The sequence below is a fragment of the Canis lupus genome, chromosome 2 (assembly GCF_048164855.1).
Source record: "Canis lupus baileyi chromosome 2, mCanLup2.hap1, whole genome shotgun sequence".
NCBI classification, from domain to species: Eukaryota; Metazoa; Chordata; class Mammalia; order Carnivora; family Canidae; genus Canis; species Canis lupus.
The window spans coordinates 30,702,443-30,724,197 of NC_132839.1; the positions used below are offsets into that span (position 1 = coordinate 30,702,443).

General features: G+C 45.0%; 2 protein-coding genes, 1 long non-coding RNA gene and 1 other non-coding gene across 7 annotated transcripts in view; 3 read left to right on the forward strand and 1 right to left on the reverse strand.

The window, feature by feature from the left end:
- Positions 1–1,896: 1,896 nt before the first annotated feature.
- On the forward strand, positions 1,897–10,311 carry LOC140614960 (uncharacterized). 4 transcript variants are annotated; one of them, XR_012015656.1, is made up of 4 exons: positions 1,897–2,132; positions 6,264–6,317; positions 9,579–9,714; positions 10,150–10,311. It is a non-coding gene; the product is annotated as an uncharacterized lncRNA (long non-coding RNA). The 4 variants fall into 4 exon arrangements; XR_012015657.1 differs by lacking the exon at positions 1,897–2,132 and adding an exon at positions 2,190–2,236; XR_012015655.1 differs by lacking the exon at positions 6,264–6,317 and having other exon boundaries at positions 1,906–2,132.
- On the forward strand, positions 7,446–7,583 carry LOC140623952 (small nucleolar RNA SNORA47). Its single transcript, XR_012023512.1, has one exon. It is a non-coding gene; the product is annotated as a small nucleolar RNA SNORA47 (small nucleolar RNA).
- Positions 10,312–10,326: 15 nt separating the features above from the next.
- Positions 10,327–10,965, forward strand: ZBED3 (zinc finger BED-type containing 3; the record flags this gene model as incomplete). Its single annotated transcript, XM_072784465.1, has 1 exon — positions 10,327–10,965. A coding segment is annotated over exon 1 (552 nt), but the record flags the coding sequence as incomplete, so codon positions are not given.
- Positions 10,966–14,361: 3,396 nt separating this feature from the next.
- AGGF1 (angiogenic factor with G-patch and FHA domains 1) overlaps positions 14,362–21,755 on the reverse strand; it is a 46,381-nt gene continuing 38,987 nt past the window's right edge. Inside the window, exon 15 of the mRNA XM_072794412.1 lies at positions 14,362–16,341. The gene's annotated coding sequence lies outside the window, so the exon portion shown is untranslated. The remainder of the gene's footprint in view (positions 16,342–21,755) is intronic.

Below are 21,755 nucleotides of genomic sequence, written 5' to 3' on the forward strand. Positions count from 1 at the left end.
GGAGCTACAGACCAAATGCACATACAGAATGTACCAAAAGAGTATGATGCAAGTACACAGCCCTATAATTTTATGTCTTTGAGGTAATCTCCATAAACAGCTTTCTTATGATGGGTTTTCTGTAAGGTCAGACAGCAGATTTCAAGGCTACAATCTTTGGCAAGCATCTGGGGAGTAAATATTCTGTGTTACCAATGAAATGCAGGTCTTTATGCTTTGCTAACTTCCAGAGTTGGGGATAGAAATGAGGTCTTCAGATGAAAACTAAATGTTAGTTTTTTATTGTTAAATGCATGACGAAAGTTAGGGGAACTGCCACTACTAAAGCAAGAACTGACGAGCATTTTTCTTGCTGAAACTTGAACACAGAATGTAGGACAAAGAAGAGTTATTAGATATTTAAGATATATTTTATAATTCATTTAAAATTTCATTTAAAACTACAAGAAAGATATTTTAGATTATAAGAAAATTTAAGCATTGAATCAAACGCAAAAAAGGCTCCATTTCTCTGGATTCGAAAATACATCCAAAACACATCTTGCTAGGATAACAAACATGTAATTCCAGGAGTCGAAACCCTACACTTTTTCAAGTCTGGCTTAAATGTTGCCAGTCTTTTTTTTTTTTTTTTTTTTTTTTTTTTTAATGTTGCCAGTCTTAAAAAACTGTAGCTGTTTTCAAATTAGTGTGGCACTTGAATGTTTCCTCTTATATCATTTTCCACTTTCTTCTTGGTGTTGCGTTTGTCTTACTATCTCACTGAGGTGTAATCTTCTTGAGGGCAGGAATGATTTCTCCAATCGCCAGACTCCTGCTCACGTTTAGAATAGTGCTTTTGCTCATAACCAGCACTTTTTTAAAAAAAGATTTATTTCTTTATTCATTCATCCATGATAGACATAGAGAGAGAGAGAGAGGCAGAGACACAGGCAGAGGGAGAAGCAGGCTCCGTGCAGGGAGCCCGACGCGGGACTCGATCCCGGGACTCCAGGATCGCGCCCTGGGCCCAAGGCAGGCGTCAAACCGCTGAGCCACCCAGGGATCCCCATAACCAGCACTTATTAAAAACTGTTCTGTGAACTAATGAAAATATCGTGTATCTCATTACATGGTCAGTCTAAAGCCAAACAGATTTTTTAAATACTCAAAGCAAATAAAGGATTGCCAGATATGGTAATCTTTAAAAATACAATAATCCTTAAAAATTTCATTATGAGGCACCTAGGTAGCTTAGCCAGCTAAACGTCTGCCTTTGGCTCAGGTCATGACCCCAGGGCCCTGGGATTGAGCCCAGCATAGGGCTCCCTGCTCAGCCGGGAGTCTGCTTCTCCCTGTTCCTCGTCCTTCCTGATGCACTTGCTCTTGCTCTCAAATAAATAAATAATCTTAAAAAAAAAAATTTTTTTTATGAATTAAGCCATGAATAGGAGGTAACTGAACCAGAGTCATTTATACAAGTTGCTGTTCTTTTCAATCAGATTTATAGAAAAAAAATGAGATTGAAGAAAAATTGCTTGAACCAAAGGATGTAAAGTGGTTTGTAACATCGGAATCAGGGATTCCCCGTCCTCCTTTTAGGAGGATGTCGCAATCTGCGCCCACGGTCCTGTGCCTCGCAAGGCTCTTTCGGAGAGCACACTCTCTGGCCCCGCGGGCCGCAAGCGTCGCCCCGCGGTTTGCTTTGGCCGCTGGCACGTGGGCAGCGCGGGGTGTGCGGGGCGGGGGGCGTCGAGCGCGCGCCGCGGAGCGCCAGGGCCCTAACGCGGCCCCGACCGGCGAGTCGCTCGCCCGCGCGGGGGCAGCGCGGAGCCAGCCCGCGGGGTGTGTGCAGCCCGGGGCTCCCTCCCTCCCTCACCGGCTGGCGGTGGGCGGCCGCGCCCTCCCGGAACAGCCTCCTTCGGCCCCGCACGGTCGCGCGCGGAGCCTGCAGCCCGGGACTCGCGGCCTCGGCGCCGGGCCTCGGCCGGTTCCTGCCGCAGTTAAACTAAAAACACGCATTTTTAAAAGGCGCTAAAGCGCTGCGCCAGTGCCGGCCCCCGGCAAGCGCAGTCCGCCCGCGCGGCCCTCCCCGGCTCTCCGCGGACGCGGGAACTTAAGGGAGGCGCGCGCCCGGGGCTCCGCTCGGGACGGTAGGTCCGCTAGGCCCCCGCGGGGACCGGCGACCCCCCGCCCCGCCCCCCGGCCCGCCCCCCGGCCCGCCTCCCGGCCGCCGCCACGCTCCGGGGGCGCCGCGGTGAGTGCGCGCTCGCGGGAGGCCGGGCGGGCCGGGGCGGGTCAGGCCGCGCACACCGGCCTGGGCCATGGGGGATGGGGGATGGGGGGATGGGGTGGGGGCATGGGGACCAGCCCCAGGGGGTGGGGAGCGGAAGGAGGGGTAGAGACCGGCCCCGGGCGGCGGGGGGATGGGGGATGGGGACCGGCCCCGGGAGGATGGGGGGTGGGGGGATGGGGACCGGCCCCGGGCGGCGGGGAGCGGAAGGAGGGGGTAGGGACCGGCCCCGGGCGGGGTGCGGGGGGATGGGGACAGGGCGGCGGGGAGCGGAGGGGCGGGTGGGGACCGGTCCGGGCGGGGGGCGCCGCGGTGCCGGGGCGGCCGCAGCCCTTGGGCCGCCGAGCTCGGGGTCCGCAGCGGCGGCCGCAGGTGGCCCCGGCTGGGCGGGAGGGCGCCGTGCAGCGGCTTTCAGCGCCTCGCTCCTGCTCCTTCTCCGGGTCTCCTTTCCAAAAAGTTACTGGGAATATCGGAAATCATCTGCTCTCCTGGTAAAATGGCCTTTTTGCAGTCAGACTTTTAACGGGGCAAACGGCTGGGTGCCCTGCAGTGCGGTCTTTCTCCGAAACTTTCTTAACGTTTTTGGTTTTGGAGGAGAAGCCAAAAGGGAGCCGAACCTCCGACAAGAATCCCCGCCCCCATCTCCATGGCGCTCAAACAAAAGAATTTTCCGATCCTCTTGGAGCAGAGGAGCCCTTTGCTCTAACTACTCCCCGTAGCCAAACGTGCCAAGTTTACCGAGCAAAATTATTTTTCCTTTCTTGAAAGAAAACGTTAAAAAAAAGAAAAAGAAAACGTAACTACCGTCCAAACTTATAATGAAATGGTGTTTAACAAAAGCTATTTAAAAAAAAAAACCCAAAAGCTATTGTACAAAAAGCTTAATAAATGGACATAATTAGGGAAGTTATTTTATGCATTTTGCACTAGTGTATTATTCGTACACCCTTTTTGGACAAAACTGAATTGAGGCAAAGGACAATAAATATGCAACAATGTGTCAAGTGGCTAAGAGGCAAAACAAGATAATTCTCAATTAAAAATTCCTTGTATTACAAAGGACTTGAAAGTAGGGCAGCTTTAAATTCCTCTAATTCATACTAAAGTGTGCATTTTGCAAGACAAAATGGATCAACACCCTTCTTTTTTGGGAATATATGTATTAAAGTAAAGTAGGCCTAAAATAAAGGTCCACTATTCATTTTTAGAAATGCATTAAGAGAATACATCTGACCTTATAGCTAATGGTAGAGTTTGGCCTAAGACATTCAGAAAACCTCTCTGACTCACCATACAATTAGCTGTGGGTCCTACACATTTTCTACAATCCATGTGTAACCTTTATCTAAATATTTTCACACTTCCCCCTTTATTGCCTGAGCTAAGTATCCACACTTCACAGTTTGGAGGCATTTTTACTTGCTTTTTAACTTTACCTAAGTTTTCAGCCTGGTGAATTAGTCTGGAATCAGACTAATTTTTCTTTTTAAAAAGATTATTGAGAGAGAGCGTGCATGTACAAGCAGGGGGAGCTGCATGCAGGGGGAGAGGGAGAAGCAGGCTCCCTGTTGAGCAGGAACCAGAGGTGGGACTGGGATCCCAGGACTCTGGGATCATGACCTGAGCTAAAGGCAGATGCTCAACTGACTGAGCCACTCAGGTGCCCCCAGACTAATTTTCTTAATCACCCAGATCTGTTTATAAATAGATTAATCCATGGTTAGTAAGCTAATATTTCAACAGAGATGGATAAGTAAAAGGTGAATGAATTGTGGTTTCCTTGATATTTCAATTGTCAAAGCTAATTATTTGTTTTAATTATTATGTTCTGCTTTAAGTTACTGGTGGATGAAGCAAATGAAAATGATGTTAGTGATTCCACACAAGTCTGTGGGATTTCGCATTAGTCTGAATTCCTTACCCAAGATCCAGGGTCCGCTTACATATATTTATTTGTAATCTGCCAGATTAATCCCTCCGAGGTGACCCAACCTGGCTGTGGAAGGACAAACAGAGCTGTCCCTCACTTGCTGTTCTCTTTTGAGATCATTGCCTGGTTTTTTGGCCTTTCGCCTGCCTAATACTGTGTATGTGTTCAAACAGAAGTATAAAATAATAAAATTCACTTCTATGGGTATTTCATGAGATGATTCTTAATGGGACAGTCATGTATTTTATGTATATACACCCATATTTACACAGATTATTCATCCTGGTTTTGATCTCCCTGATTCTCAATGTTGGTATTCGGGGAGAGGATACTGAGGAATCTGGGTTTTAATCTGACAATCTGATCTTTACCATATGTATCAGAATTATTGCCAGCAGTGTATCTCCAACCAGTCGGTGAGCTTCTGGAAGGATGGAATATGCGGTTCTCCCACTGGCATACTGGGCAGCAAGCCCCTGCCTGACCCTGAGCAGGTGCACAATGAGCAATCTGAATGAGAGTGGATACAGGGAATAGGTTGTAAGCAAAATAATCACATTCATTGGCACCTTTCTGGTAATTTAAAAACTGCTTAAGAAAAAAATTAAGGGAGCTCTTAACTTTTCATTTTCTTCATGTTAGCTAACCATAGAGGTAATAGGTGTGCATTTTCGTTGGTTACTAGGTAAGGACGAAATGTGTATCACAGGGCTCCAGATAATCAGACCTCCCCACCATTTTCTACCCAAGAGAGAGGAGCAACCTATTTTATATAAAGGTCAATTTACAAAGTGAAAATAAATTTGGTTGGGGAGGGAAGATGGATCTGTGATTATTTTTTGCTTTCTATTTTTTTTTTAAGATTTTATTTATTTATTCATGAGACACACACACACAGAGAGAGAGAGAGAGAGAGAGAGAGAGAGGCAGAGACACAGGCAGAGGGGGAAGCAGGTTCCATGCAGGGAGCCTGATGAGGGACTTGATCCCTGGTCTCCAAGATCAGGCCCTGGGCCAAAGGCAGGCATTAACTGCTGAGCCACCCAGGGATCCCCTTTTGCTTTCTATTTTCATAAACCCTCAAGAATTCTTCCAGCTTTACCTACTCTATTGAATACCAGTGTCAAAGAGAGAAATAACATTGCCTTTGGCCACTAAGATCTTAATGGGTATGTTTGAGCAGTAAATACTGGTAGCTTCTTTTTGTTCACGCCCTGATGTTATATAGCACTGGAGAGTCCAACAGTGAGATCATTTGCATTATTTGATTTCAGCCACAGGTGTAGAGGTAGAAAATTTTAACATTTTCCTTGACAGATGGAGAGATTGGGACTTGGTGAGCTGGGTCTGAAAAAAGTAGCGTCAAATTCATTGCATTGAATGCAACATCCCTTGAGTGCCGCCTGCGCTGAGCAACCTCCCACACTGGGTTCCCTCCAGGGCCAGATGGCAGCACACTATGCCCCAAGGGACTGTCCCTTATGGTCCCCATAGTTAAGACTGCCTAGCCAACCTGAGCTCACTCACCTGAGGATTGTTTTATAAAATTACTTTGTATTTACATTGTCAGGAGCTACTCTGAATACATGTACACAGGTTGTGTCTTTCCACGTCAGCTTTATCTAATCATAAAGCAACGTTAACATAATTGTAAAAGGCTCAGAATTCCAAATTCAATGACATTTCACTGTGCATTTAACTTGGCTTCACACACGACACACAAAGTACAATATAAAAGTCGCAAAACAAACAAGATACAATAGGGTAAGTTAATGAACCAAATGCACTATCAGTCCATGAGCACACCAGTGAGATAGGTCTCGACCAGTGCAGGTCCGCTCAGCTCTTCCTGGTTCGCCCGTCGAGGATCTCTAGTACGTTCGGAGATCAGTCAGGCAGAACCTGCCTTGGCGGCTACCTTTCTGATGTAGGCGGACACGAAGGGTCGGCATCTGGAAAATATGAGTTTGCTGCAAAAATCTTCCCTTTTTAAAGGAGTTTGATCCATCTAGCTCGTCCAGACTTCTGATTCTACTGATTACCATTTCTTGGTTCCTCCAGGCTCTCTTGGTTCTGCTGGTTCTGACTTCTGGTGGCGCCAGGCTGTTGGCCGTGGTGAGACTCACTCTCAGCTCGTCACCCTTGTCTGGCTCTCCTGATTCATTACACCACCGCCTGACCTGAACCACTGCATCTCCTTCCCCACATACGTGCACACCTGCCGTATACAGAGCTTATCTAAATGTAGCCGCAAATGTGCATGCTCTCTTAATACCTTTCTTCTCTCCTTTTTGTTTACCTCTCCTCGTTCTCCTTTCACACCAGTCGCCACTCCTTCAACCGACAGTGTATCTTCCTCCTTATTTTTCTTCATATATATCCTACATATATTTGTATATTATTTAATAATAATGACATCACATTATACATAGGTTTCTGCATGTGGCTTTTCTCCTTGAAGAGTTCCTCCAGGAATCCCTCTAGGACTTCTAGCAGAGCTCCAATCCATCCTTTTTAATGGCTGCACAATATTCCCGGGCATGAACACGCATTATTTACTCAACCGTTTTCCAGCTGACGGGCATTTCCATGTATCCAGTTTTTTGCCATCCCAGTTAATCCTGTAATAAACATCTTAATACATATTATTTTATGTATGAGTACTTTTAGTCCTACAGAATGGATTCCCAGGAATGGGATTTCCCGTTATATCTATTTTTAATTAGCAGAAATTGCCAGATTGCTTTCCTAAAATAGCCTTCACATCTCCACTAGTAATGCATGAACGTCTCCCTTTCTTTGCCTCCCTTCTAGCTTTGGCTGACAGACCTCTTCGTTTTTGTTAGTGTAATGGGTCTAAAATGAGACCTTACTATTACTTTAATAGTACTTCCCCCAAATAAGTGATGTGAATCTTTTCACAAATTTCTTGTCCATCTGATGACTTTGTTCTTAGGTCACCTGCCTACTCATATTTCTGGCCCATTTTTCTGTTGAGTTGTTTGTCTTTTTCTTGTCAGTCTGTGAGAGCTCTTCGTGTATCAGGGCTGTGGCTGAAGGTACGAGACTTTTCTCCCAAGCCAACGTGGCGGGCTAGGAGACTGTCGGGATGGCTGAAACACGCCCAGGGGTTGTTGAGCAGAGCTAGATAGGCTGTTCTGACCTGTGGCCACAGACTGCTGGTCACCAGTCAGATACTCAGTCTGAACAGAAGATTGTACTGAGCCAGAATGTAGCTGTGTGCGGAGGACTGAGAAGGTGAGGCAGCCCAGTGCTGTGCTGTCTTCCACCGGTTAAGACCTCCGAGAGTGAAGGCCTGCCAAGGCGGAGGATGTCCCTCTGCCACCCTTGGAGGGGCAGTGCTGTGCTGGCCAACATTTACGGTGCCGCTGCGTGTCCCTGGCTCAGATGAGGCAGTCCACTAAGTCTGAAGGATTAAGACATCAAAATCACTGCTTCTCACTCTTGTTTCCACCTTCACTGTTACAATAGATGGCATTCATGTATGTGGCACTCCTCTGGGCATCCCAGATTTTGAAGAAACCCAGAGACATCTTGCAGGGAAGTAAAGCATGACAGTAATTGGTCACCCCTGGCACTTTTAGGGGCACAGCAGGAATGATCACTCTCAGACTCTGGCATGGGTAGGAGAATCTGAAGCTTATATAGTCTTCAACCCCCAGCTCAACAAAGCGTTATGAGAATGCAAAGCAATAGTCTTGATATTACAGAAAACCTTTGAATCTCTTAATTTATAAAAAATACAAGGATTCATAATACTATCTTTTCCACTTTTAAATATAACTAGTAATAAAAAAAGGAACTCTGTGAAGAGAGGATTCTAATGTAGAAAAAATGAAATTCTTAAAACAGAAAAAAATTTAGGTAAACTTTGGTTACCAGAAACAATTTCTAATATTAAAATGTGGTCTGAAAAAAAAAAAAATAAAATAAAATAAAATAAAATAAAATAAAATAAAATAAAATAAAATAAAATAAAATAAAATAAAATGTGGTCTGTGTACTAACCATAATGTTACATAACCATGACGTTTGCTAAGCATAAAAAAAAAAAATTATCCTTGAAAATGGTCTGTGACTCTCCTCATCCTGTTACTCCCGCTTTGGGGACCTCAGGGATTTAGTAAGTCTCTTAGAGGAAATCTAGCCTTTAATTTCTAAAGACTTTTTATACTAATTGGCCTTCATAAGTAACTATATTCAAATCAATGCCAGTTGTGTCACAAGATATGTAAATAGCGATTTCTTTTGTTAGAAGAGGACTGGTACTTTTTTGATGATTCTGGTAAATTTGTTATTTTTTTAAAAAATATGAGTGATATGTTAAATGTCATGCCCGATCCTAACCAGAACAGCTTGGTAGGGGGAAAAATGAGATTTAGAAAACTTTAATGTAACTGTAACAAGACTCTTAGCAATTGAAATAAAAGCTTACACTAAACACTACTATTACTATCACAACTTATTTTTTCTGTTCCCAACTGTGTCTTCCATCATTCCCTGTTATGTTTAACAAAAAAAGATTCTGGAACTTTATTACCTCCACTGCTGCTGCTTCAAAACCTGACAGTACGAGTGGACACTGGCTATCTCACTATGCAGCATAGCCTTGATCTGCCCCCTGAAATAACTTCTCAGAAGAGCTCCAAGCCTACCGTATGTTTTCTTATTATTTTTAAACTTTCAAAACAAGTTTGTTTTAGAATCACACATTTGGTCCTTTGGGAAGTTACTTCCTGAAGAATAAACTTCACTTTTTTTTATCTCCCCTTGTTTGACAGCTTATTGCTGTGACAAACTGTTTTAATAGGAAAGACACTGCAATGATTAGTCACTGGGTTGTGTTCGGATCCTTTCAACCACAGATATTTGTTGGACAGAGCAAGAAGCTATCGCTTTTCTTTATTTTCCTTCTTAATTAAATTCATTGATGAAGCTTTTCATCTTTTAAATATATAGAGGGAACCAGTGTGTTGGGATGAGCAGTATAGAAAACTTATTTTATTTGCTTTATAACTGGAGCATCTATGACAGGGCCAGAAAAAAAAAGAAAAAAAGAACACTAGAATAATATGGTGGGGCAGCCCGGGTGTCTCAGCAGTTTAACGCCGCCTTCAGCCCAGGGTTTGATCCTGGGGACCCGGGATTGAGTCCCACATCAGGCTCCTGGCGTTGGAGCCTGCTTCTCCCTCTGCCTGTCTCTCTCTCTCTCTCTCTCTCTCTGTGTCTCTCATGAATAAATAAAATCTTTAAAAAAAAAAAAATATGGCACTAGCCTGTATTTCTAGTGTGTGTTTAGGGGGCTGTTTACTGAATTTCTTTTACTCACTGCCTGTCCTCTGCATTTACTTCTAGCACTGCTGATGGTTCTTTAGAACTCAGGATTCATGCTGCTGTGTTTCCACCTGAGAACCGACATCGGCTGGAAACCCTGAAGCAGTGACAGGGACCCTCAAGGCCCACAGGACATGGCCTGCCATCTAATTTAACGGTAAAAATTTGGAACATTGCTTTGTATATTTCTTTTCCTAAATATGTATATTTTTAAAACGTTTCTTAGTACTGCCATTTTCCTCATAAGGACATTCTTTTTAAATTCACAAAAGAGGGTGCCTGGGGGGCTCAGTGGTTGAGCGTCTGCCTTTGGCCCAGGGCCTGACCCCAGGTCCCAGGATGAGTCCCACATGGGGCTCCCCACAGGGAACCTGCTTCTCCCTCTGCCTGGGTCTCTGCCTCTCTCTGTGGGTCTCATGAATAAATAAATAAAATCCTTAAAATAAATAAATTCACAAAACAAAACTTGAATTTTGAAAAAAGTTCCCTCGTGGAAAGGTTTTTGAAAGGCTGTTCACCACTGGGACCTACACCCTGAGGTTTGAGAAGCGAATTCTTTATTGCCAAGGCTTTCTTTTCGGTTTCTTGCTAGTTTGTTGTGCAGCACGGGGAGCAGGACAGCGAAGGGAGCTTTGCTCTTCTGAGAAGAGGACCGTCCTGAAGGCGAGCGGAGGCGGCCGGTCCAGGCGCCGCACCTGCCCACCACTTGGTACCGGAGCGCCCCTGGCTGCGGGGCGGGGCGGGGCGGGGCGGGGCGGGGCGGGGCGGAGCCGGGGCGGCCGTTGGCGCCCGGCCCGCAGCGCCCGCAGCCCCGGGCCGGCCTCCCCCCTTTCTCCTTCGGGACGCAGGCGCGGCGATGCGGACTGACGAGCTGCCGGCGGCGCCCATGGACACCCCGGGTCCCGGCCGCCGGGGGGCGCCGTCCTGCGAGGCCTGGGGCTACTTCCACCTGGCCGCGGCGCGCCCGGGCCGCGCGGCCGGCCAGTGGGCCACGTGCCGGCTGTGCGGGGAGCAGGTGAGCCCGGGCTTCCACGCGGGCGCCGCGGCGCTGTGGCGGCACCTCGAGGGCGCGCACCGGCGGGAGCTGCAGAAGAGCGCCGCGCGCCCCCCGCCGCCGCCCGCCGGGCCCCCCGCGCCCCCCGCGGCCGCCGAGGGCGACTGGGCGCGCCTGCTGGAGCAGATGGGCGCGCTGGCCGAGCGCTGCCGCGTGCGGGAGCGGGAGCTGGCGCGGCGCGAGGCGGCCGTGGGGCGGGCCCAGCGCGCCCTGGAGCGGAGGCGCCGCGCGCTGCAGCAGGAGGAGCGCGCCGCGGCCCAGGAGCGCCGGCAGCTGCGGGCCGACGCCGAGGCGCTGCGGGCGCGGCTGCGGGACCTGGGCCGCCGCGAAGCCGCGCTGGCCGCCGCCCCCGGCCCGCCCCCGCCCCCGCCCAAGGGAGAGCCCGGGGGGCACGCGGACGGCTCCCCGGGCGCCGGGATCCTGCTGCTGTAGGGCCGCCCCCCACCCCCGGGGCGCCAGCGCCTGCCTTGGCTGCCCCTGCACTGACCGCTCCAGCCGCTCGCTGGCCTACGTCACCCGGAGCCTTGTACCTGGTGGTGATGTCGGGAAGGCAGAAGCCTCCTTCCGGACCAAAGACAAACCACAGTCCTCGCCAGCCAGGGTGCACGGTGCATGGAAAGGACGGTACAGCGTTCACCCAAGAAGGGCTCTACTCATTTCCTACTGAGTAAATCTCCGGTGAGTTGGCTTGCCCAGCACGAAGCTCTGAAAAGGCGGCCCTTTCGCCTCCACGGCTGCTCTTGGCCCTCCCCAGCGCCTCCCCTGTCGCCCCCGCCCCCCAGCCTGCAGACCACACCTCGTGCACCCTGAGTCCCCCCAGCTGTTTCCTTTGCATTTCAAACCCAGAGGCAGCTGTGGGGAGTTGCCTGGCTTCCCTGCCTCACTTCCTTTTAGAAAAATATGACCTCATCCCTCACTGTTAGGATGGGAACTTGGGTTCCCCACATCTCCACCCTCCTCACTTCTAGGCCACAGTAGAAGGAAGGCATCCCTCCCATTTGAGGCCACTTCCACCTTTCTCGGTGTTCATCCCTTCCGCTTCCACCTTTACTGGACCTTTGCTCCATTAGGGTTTCTCCTTTCCTCTGACTTCCTCCCTCCCTCTCCCCAGGCTGCTACTCTTTCTCCGCAGCACCAGGTCTCCCCTGGCACTAAAAAGACTCCCCCAGCCTGGCTGCCCTCAAGTGAACAAGGGGAGAGCTCCAGCTCTCCAAGGGGAGCCCCGTTACCCTTGCCCTATCCTTCCTTCCAGACTTCAGTCCTTCCCTCGTGGTCAGCTTCCCATCCTACCCTGGAACCTTAAGAAGCTGAATTGACAATTTATTTTCAGCCTTCATCTTGCTAGTACAATGAACACCCACATATACCCTCCAACTAGACTGAGCAGTTATTAACATTTTGCCTTAGTTGCTTTTTTGGCCCTCTACCCCAAACATGCATGGCACTTCATCCAGAAGTATTTATATCCCTTCAGCCTCTAAAATTCCCCAATTGTCTCAGAAATGTCTTAATCTTTTCTAAAAAACAAAACAAAAGGGTCCAATCACGGTTCATACATTGCTTTTTGATTATGACTTTGTCTCTTTTAGTCTAGAACAGCTCCCTTTTTTTTCCATGACATTTTTGAGTCCCAGCCATCTGCCTTATAGAATGCCCATTATTCTGGGTCTGTCCGATTGTTTCCTTAAGCCAGTTTATGTACTCACTCTTGACTCACCTACTCTGTGCCAGTGACTCCTGACTACCTCCAGTGTTCCTCCCAGTTCTTCAGGTCCAACCTCTACTGTATGTCTCCACCTCTACTTGTATATCCTGTTACTGCTGATGGAAGGGGCAAATCTGTTCTGTTCCACATCCCCCCTCTTACCTAACAAGTCACTGGGCTCTTAAAATATATAGGTACATAATGCCCATGCATTATCTCACTTTATTCTCATAGCTCCCTGAGGAGGTATTAATACTATGCCCACTTACAGCTACAGAAACTGAGATAGAAAGGGGTTAAATAGCCGGTACAAGATCACAGCTGGTAAACAGTAGCACTGGGATCCAAATCCAGTCTCTACCTCCTACCTGCTGTACTGTCTCTCTTGCTAGTCACTGACCTGACACACCAGTTTCCTCCCTAACTCTGATTCCAGGTAATATTGTCAGAGACCTTATTATGCACTAAGCATTCACCATGTGCCAAATGCTTTACAAGAATAACTGCCTACCATGCAGCAACGCCACGACATAATTAATCCTATGCCCATTTTGTAGAGGAAGAGATAATAAGCTCAGGGAGTTAAGTAATGAGGTAGAATGGGATTTGAACTCATGTCACTGAATCCTAGGCCCTGATTTACAGAGTCTGTTTCTACAGAGCATCACACTGTCTTCCTTCTAATGCCACCTGCCAAGCTCAGGCCTCATTTATCATTCATCTGGGGTTCATCTTCCCATCCTTGTCTTCCCCAACTGTCCATTCCTAACACTCAACTAAAGGAATTCTTCTAAGCCAACATTGATTATATCATAATTCCTGCTCAGAGGCCCCCCAAGGTCACCCATCACCTTGTCTTTGACTTTGTAGCCTCTCATCCAAGTGCCCCCACACTGCTACCCGTCTCATCTGTCCCTTCCCCTACATTTACTATATGCCCCATCCCAACTGGACTCCTCATTCTTCCTGACATGCCCTGGTCTTGGCATCTCTATGCATTTGTCTTCCTTCCACTTAAAATGTCCCTTCAATCTCTGAATGTGAAAAATTCTACCCATTTTCAAAGACCAAGCTCAAATTCAATTGCCTGCTTGAAGCCTTCCTTGATTTCCCCTCCCCCCCTTTTAAAGATTTGATTTATTTATTCATGAGAGACACACAGAGAGAAGCAGACACAAGCAGAGGGAGAGGCAGGCTCCATGCAAGGAGCCCGATGCGGGACTCAGTCCCGGGACTCTGGGATCACGCCCTGAGCTGAAGACAGATGCCCAACCACTGAACCACCCAGGCATTCCTCCTTAATTTCTCCTAATTGAAAGATAATTCTTTACTTCTCTGGACTCCTAGCATTTTGTATCTCATAACCCTTAGAACAGGCCATCTGGCATAGATAAGAATAGGCTATATGGGTTCTTGTCTTCCTTCTCCTGCCAGACCCTGAGCCTTTGGGTTATCCTATTCCCACAGTGCCTTGCATATAATAGCTGCTCAATAAATATTTGAGACATTGTACTCCCTTGAAGATTTTTACAAGTTAGTTATTAATATAATTATTCATTTATCATTATTCTGTGTAGAATTCATAGCAGAAAAAAAAATAGCCTAGAAGGAAATAGCAGTAATAATTTTTTAAGCTGTTTAGTCGATAAAGATTTAGTAAGTGTCTGTTATTACACTGTTTGGTTTGAATCCAAACTAGTATGTCATTACTAGTAAGTCATTATCAAGAAATGTTTTTCTTGGGCAGCCCCGGTGGCGCAGCAGTTTAGCGCCGCCTGCAGCCTGGGGTGTGATCCTGGAGACCCGGGATCGAGTTCCGCATCAGGCTCCCTGCATGGAGCCTGCTTCTCCCTCTGCCTGCGTCTCTGCCTCTCTCTCTCTCTCTCTGTCTCTCATGAATAAATAAATAAAATCTTTAAAAAAAAAAATGTTTTTCTTAAAATATTTTTTCATTACACAAGTAACACAAATGCAATGCCTAAATCTAGGAAGAAATCAGAAACACATCCCCCAAAGTCCTGTCACCTTAGTAAAACTTCTATAAATATTTTAATGTATTTTATTCTTTTGTCTTTTACAATCTTTACATTATCCTAATATGTTATTTCAATTAAGTATTGAAATATAACTTCTTCATGTGGATGTATAACTTGGGCTGTAAGAAGAATCTGAACTTTTTAGAAGAAACCTTCTACAAATGTTATTTTATTTCACCAACTGTTAAAACCATTAATATCAGCAAAGATCAACTTTTAGAATCTCAACTGCTCTTCAAGAAAGATGGCCAATGGGAGCACCAATAGCCTCTGTTTAGGGGACAGGGGGAACAATTCGCCTAACTGGTAACTTAGTGCTCGCTGTGGGAGGGAGTTAAGGGAAGAGATTTTACTTTCTGCTTTATATACTTCTGCATTGTTGTACTTTTTTATACCAAGCATGAATTACTTTTATAATCAAAAATAAAATTTACATTTCTCAAATGAGAACTCCTGACCATCAGCATTCCACTTTCTTAGTTAAAATATACAAGATCTCCAACACAAGGACTGATGTAATCCCCATTTTTGGAAAAGCCTAGAGAGAAATGCAGCCTTTGTCCAGTCTAACACTATCATTTGATAGAAGAGAAAAATGAGCCCCAGAGTGACTTGCCCACTATCAGGAGATATGGCTATGGTGGTTCACCTGACTCCAACCTCAACAGATACTGGCCTCTTTGGCCTTGAGGACTTCTGCTGGCTCATCTGTCAAAGCACAAGGGCTGTCAGGACCAATAAGCCAAGCTGGCCTCCACAAAGCATAGATGTAAGTTATAGGTACTGCAATGGTCTATCTATGACACAGTCGGCTCACAGAGTTGTCACTGCTGATGGGTGACAGTCAAGGTGGATTACAGGGACTGCCCTGGCCTCTCTGCCTGTGACACAGCTGACTCACAGAGAACGGTCATTGCTGATGGGTGACAGTGACACACCTCACCTAGATAAGCAGGGCTTCCCTGACTTATGTGATCAGGCTTCCTAACAGAGCCACTCACGTGTTGCCTTTGAGAGCAAACACACAGTAGTGAGGTGGATGGCTGGTATGGGGATGCAGAATGCCCTGAACCCAACTCCTGGACTTCTGCCATGATGTAAAGTGATCAGTCATTTCTTTAAGTTAAGATTTGGCAGAAAGGAGGTGGAAGCAAAGCAGGGTACTGACAACCAATGGTGAAACAGCTAGAGCCCTTTATATACCACACCTAAGTTGTCATCCCTGGAGCTGGAGAGGGAGAAGCTGGTTTGGGCTGACTTTCTACTTTAAATAGCTGCCCATGTCTTTAACATCTTAGAAGGGATTCATAAAGACTAGGCTTTTGTTTTGCTGCCACTCAACAGGAAATTCTATTTCTAAAGGTCTGAACTTCTTTCCACAACCTGAATCTGCTTCTTTGTCTGCAAAAAGGACAAGGTGATCATTGAGGTCCTCTTTGTGTCTAACATGGTATGATTACATGAAATACAGCTAAACATCAATTGACCTTTGAGTCAAGGAGTTGTTTGGTTTAACTGCATTTTCTTGTTAGCTACAAATTTAGAAGTAAATGTTGAAAGTGACATGCTTATTCTCAAAAATAACGGGAGTGTATCAAACTTCTTCCATAGTACTGAGGTACTAACTCTATCATTCACTCCCTAGAACTGATAATGTCTGCAACAGCAATGAGTATGCTCTCTGGTACTCACTCTTTCTGTCCTCAAGACACATTGCAGGCAGGGCAAATGTAACTGTCCATACTTAACAAATGAGGCCACACACTTCAACAACATGAAGTGACCTGCAAAAAGTGTACAGCAGATAGGAGGCTGGAGCTCAATCCATGGATCCCCGTCATACCTGCGGCCAAAGAGTTGCACTTCCTCCCAGGCCTCCCTTCTGGCCCACGTCTTCACCAGTGCTATCCTGGCCAAGTGCCTACTGACACTCGGGTTGATGTTGGCTCCTTTCCACCCACAAGTTCTTGTGCTGGAGGCAAGCCAGACCTTTAAGAAGTGAGGATGGCCTTTGTATTAGTTTGCTATTACAGATGTTAACAAACTACCACAAACCTAGCAGCTAAAAACAACCCAAGTTTGTTATCTTACAATTCTGCAGACCAAAAGTATGAAACTGAACTGTCAGCAGAGCTGTGTTCCTTTCTAGAGGCTCTAGATTTTCTTTTTTAACCTTTTCCAGCTTCTGGAGGCTGCCCACATTTCTTGGCTTGTGGCCCCTTCTATCTTCAAGGTCACCAAGGGTCATTCTTTCTCCCATTGCATCAGTCTGCTACCTTCTTCCACATTTAATGGACCCTCTTCCTTATTGTATGGTCAGTTAACCGGTTAGCAACCTAGTTGCTAAAAAAAAAAAAAAAAAGAGGCCTTTTTTTTTTTTTTTACATGACTTCATTTGTTTTCTAAGAAATGAACAACAAAAAAACCCCCAGACTCTTAACTTATAGAGAAATGATGGTTAGCAGAGGGGCAGTAGGTGGGGGATGAGGGAAACAGGTGAAGGGGATTAAGGCTCCGTTTCCAGGGATCCCTGGGTGGCGCAGCAGTTTGGCGCCTGCCTTTGGCCCAGGGCGTGATCCTGGAGACCCGGGATCAAATCCCACATCAGGCTCGCGGTGCATGGAGCCTGCTTCTCCCTCTGCCTGTGTCTCTGCCTCTCTCTCTCTCTCTGTGACTATCATAAATAAATAAAAATTAAAAAAAAAAAAAGGCTCCATATCCAGATGAGCACCGAGCAGTACGTCTCCCATTGCATCACTCTGCTACCCTCTTCCACATTTAATGGACCCTCTTCCTTATTGTATGGTCAGTTGGTTAGCAACCTAGTTCTATCTGCAGCTTTAATTCTTCCCTGCCAGATAATATATTGATAGTTTCCAGGGATTAGGACATAGACATTTGGTGGGGGGCAAGGATAGGGGATCTATTATCTGCCTACCACACTCCATTATCCTGCCTGGCTTAGGTTTGGGGGTATGTGAGAAAGGCAAGGTGCTTGATGGAGAGCCCCTATTCCCCATCCAATATTTTAATGGGTGTCCTAATCTCCCTCCGCCTTTGTAAATCTGTGCAGAGAGTGCTCAGACTTTTCTGAAACAGGTACCTGCCAGATGGATGTGAAGGATGCCTCTGGGGATGGAAATTGGAGGCCTCCATAGTGTTGAGAACTATTTAAATATCTGTGTACTACCTAGGATCTGATGGACTAGAAAGGTTAAGTGGTGATGTGTGAGTTGTTAAGCCTTTGGAGTCAGGACTTAAAATTTAAGCTTCCTCCAAAAAAGCGAGTACTAAACATATGATCATTAATAAACATGTTGAAATATTTTTTAAAAGATCTAGGCTTCCAACCATGTACATTCATGTCACCTTAGCAACCACTTTATCTAAAAGTTTCCTCATCAGTAAAATGGGGATAATGTGTATCTTACAGGGTTGTTATGATGAGTAAAATATTTGGGGTAAATTCTGACATACAGTTTAAACTCAGTAACTATAACTTTTTTCTTTTTCTCTAACTTATCTAAATGGGAGCTCAAAAACAAACCAAAGAATCTCAGAAAGAGTAGGTTCGCTGGGATGATTCCTGAGAGTAGCTGCTTGTAAGAAACAAAGGTTTGCCAAGCCATTTTCCTTCATGATATATATCTGAGTTCTCAAATGAGCTAGTCCAGTCAAAATTCTTTAGGACTTGTGACTATGAAGTAGTTTGACCAAAATTACAAGTAAATATATCAAAACCTATCCATCTAAGTACTTTTCCATTCAAAATAGTTACCCTGAAAGACTAAATAGTTATTCCAAAAATGCTTCCATGCTTAAAACATCTCTGGGACTCCTCTTCTAGAGTAGCTCTTGGAGACTCTGGCACATTCTTAAAAACATCCTTAAGTTGGCAAATACTCATCTTTCCAGGAAATTTTGAGTTTTGAAAAGAGCTGCCAGTTATTCAGAGCCCAGTCTAGTAAATATGGTAGATGATTAACCAGGTTAACATTTTTGGTTAATAAGATGCAATTCTAATAAATCAGTAATTATTTTGGTGCAGCTCATAAATTGGCCTTGATAGTGTTATATATTAAGGTTAAGTAAAGGTAGCATGGTCATAGTAGACATTAAAGCCCACTTTAGTGGGTTTATGATGTGAATTAATTCAGATAGCACTGGGAGTCATTACATATTTAAATAGTATTAAATGTTTCTTTTTATGAAAATCGTAATTATGACATTGTCTGAAATCTTATTTCATAGTATTAAAATAAAGGCTTTAAGGAAAAGCATTAAATGCTAATGAAAGCTTTATTATTTCAGTATGTATTCTCCTGGGCCTTTGGTCAAGATAAGTAATGATCAGATGAGTGAGTTGGCAACCTTCCTGGCCTCTGCAGTCTACTAGTAATTGAAGGCTACGTAACACACTCACATGTTTAAATACATTAAGTAATATTCCACCAACTTCTCCCTATCTTTTGCTTTTTTGGACAATGAAATACCATGGCATATTAATACATATGAAAAAAGCTAGCTTTTTGTTGGAAGAATTTCTGAAAAGTCATTCTTACTCAAGCAGGTGGGAGTCACTGTTTGCCTCCATCACATTAACTTCCTCAAGTGTGTCTGCTTCTCATTCTCCAGGGACTTTCTGATCTACATGTTCTCCATCAATTCCAATTTCCATGACCTGATTCATGTTGCTTTTCTTTTTCTTTCTCTTTTTTGGTATTTCAATGATCCATTGTTCAGACTCAGAACCACAGAACCTAGTGTTTGAGCAGGCAGTCACTGCAATTCACAGGTAACTAGTGGAAATACATAACTGAATGAGGGGCTGCAGCCTCAGTAAGGTTTTGTTGTTGTCTACATTCCAAAACCCTGAAAACAATTTTCTTGAAGGCAGAGGATTCTTTATGGGAATTACTTATAGGATTTTAGAAGATTCTTTATAGGACTTTAGGGGAATCTTTATAGGATTCCCCTAAAAAGACCTGGTTTAGGGACAGATGTGAAAACATTTGAAAAACACAAATTTTTCCTTCCCCCTCCACCCTGAGAACTTTGGCTTTTGTCAAAACTTTGAAATGAGCAGAAACTGTTTTGTTTTGTTTTGTTTCTTTGCAGAAACTGTTTTGGATTAATACTCTGGAACTATCAAGGCCTTCATGTGACTACTTGGCCTCTACATTCTACAAATACTATCTAAAAATAAATGTAAGCTCCAAGATTACAGGGAATCTTGTCCTATTTACTACTGTATCCTGAGTGCCTAGCATAGTGCCCAGGCTTTCTTAAGCGCCTCAAGGCTACCTGCTAAGTGAATATATGCTGTTCAAAGATTTTACTGTCTGAAATCTAGTCTCTTTTGAAATTCTTCCTATAGTTCTCCTGCTACTACAGTGTACTGAGACTAGGGTGGACCTGTTGGATGTCCCTATCATTTTCTCCAGATGGCTTCATTTCCTAAGTCATGTAGAATCACCCCTTCTTTAAGGAAGACCTCAAAGGGTCACTTACAACACTTTCTACCCTTTCTCACGGTCTATCATCTACTAGTCTCCTGCTCATTCTGCAGTACTTCGTAAGTGTACCTCCTATCATCACCTGAAGGAATAAAGATGACACATGCACTTACTCACCCCACCCCTTCACCCTTCTTTTGACTTCAATAACCACCAAAACAACTCCAGGATGCTACTCCTACAACTATATCCTTGGCTATTGGTAGCATGGCATAATAATACTAATTAAACTGCTAATATTTGAGGATTTATTGTATTCAGTACCACACAGGCCTTATTTCATTTAAACTTTCCAATAACTCCATAAAGACATTAAGGCATAGAGGCTTAAATAAATTTCTAAACATTGCTCAGCTCAGGAGCGGTAGAGCTCTAATATTAATCCAGATCAGCCGCCGCCCTAACCTGTGCTCCTAACAGTGCACTGGGATGAAAAGAATCAAGATTTACCCTACCTCTGCCACTCTGCCACAGAGACTTTTTGATTTTGAGCAAAATAAAAACCTCTCCAAACCTCAGTTTTCTAATGCATAAAATGCTGAAAAGAATAAAGAAAATAATGTATGTTAGGTGCTTAGCACAGTGTCAGACATACCACAAATATGTGTTCCATCCATCCTACCAACACCTACTCATTGAGCACCTCCTAAACATCCAATGCTGTGATAGGTACTGAAGATACAACACTGAATAAGACCAAAAAGGTCCCTGCCTTCACAGGTCTGCACAGCTCAGTAAGTGCTAAGTATATGATAAATGGAAAAAGGCCTCAAGGAGATCTGTTAGCCTCCACTCAGTCACAGTTATTTTGCTATAAAGCAATCTAATGAGAACACTTTACTGCTTAAAATCCTTCAGGAATTCCTCACTGTAGAAGACATAAAATCCAAATCTTTTTATTATTAGTTTTTAAAGTAGGCTCCACACCCAATGTGGGGCTTGAACTTCCAATCTGGAGAGCCAGAGTTGCATGCTCTACTGACTGAACCACCCAGGTGCCCCAATCTAAATTTCTGAACACAGTACTTGAGAATAGCAATAGGTATGTGGTTCAGTTCCCCTTGCCACCAGCTCGCCGTTAAGCAGTGAAGCCCTTTCTCCGTATGCGAGCTATCTGGAAGCTTGAATTAAAAACCAGGTCATTGTAGACCAATTCTGTTACCAGCATGAGAACTAGAGTCACCAGTTTGGTATCCTAACCCCTTCCCACCAATTACTCATTCACTCATTCATACACAGACACCTGCAGCTCTTTTATGGCAATGACCTACCTAGGTTCTGTCAAACCCTGAAAACCAAAGCTTTAAATCTGGGTGTTTCTAACTGTAGGACACAACCCATCAGGAGATTATGAAATCAAGTTAGTGGTTGGAATCAGTGATTCGGACAACAGAAACAAAGAATATATCAATGAACTAACAGCTAAGCATTGGTATATAAAACCTGTTATAGGGGCACCTGGGTGGCTAAGTCGGTTAAGTGACCGACTGACTCTTGGTCTCGGGCTGGGTCATGATCTCGGGGGTCCTGGGATCGTGCCCCACATTTGGCTCAGTGCTGATCATGGAGTCTCTTGTCCCTCTCCCTCTGCTCCTCCTTCTGCTCTAATAAAATTTTTAAAAAAATAAAAATAAAATCTGTTATAAATGCATATACAACACACGTACTGAGTCATCATATAAACTGCATTTCTTAACAGGACCATGGTCAAAATGGTTTGAAAACCATGATTTCACATGCTCCATGTAGCCTCAGTTCCTTCCACATTTCCTAAGTTACACAAAATCCCATATGTATCAAGCCACTTGAAACTCCCCAAACCACCTTTATTTTTCACTGCTTGCCTGTAAGCGTATAAGCCAGTCATGGTACTAGGCACTAGGAATA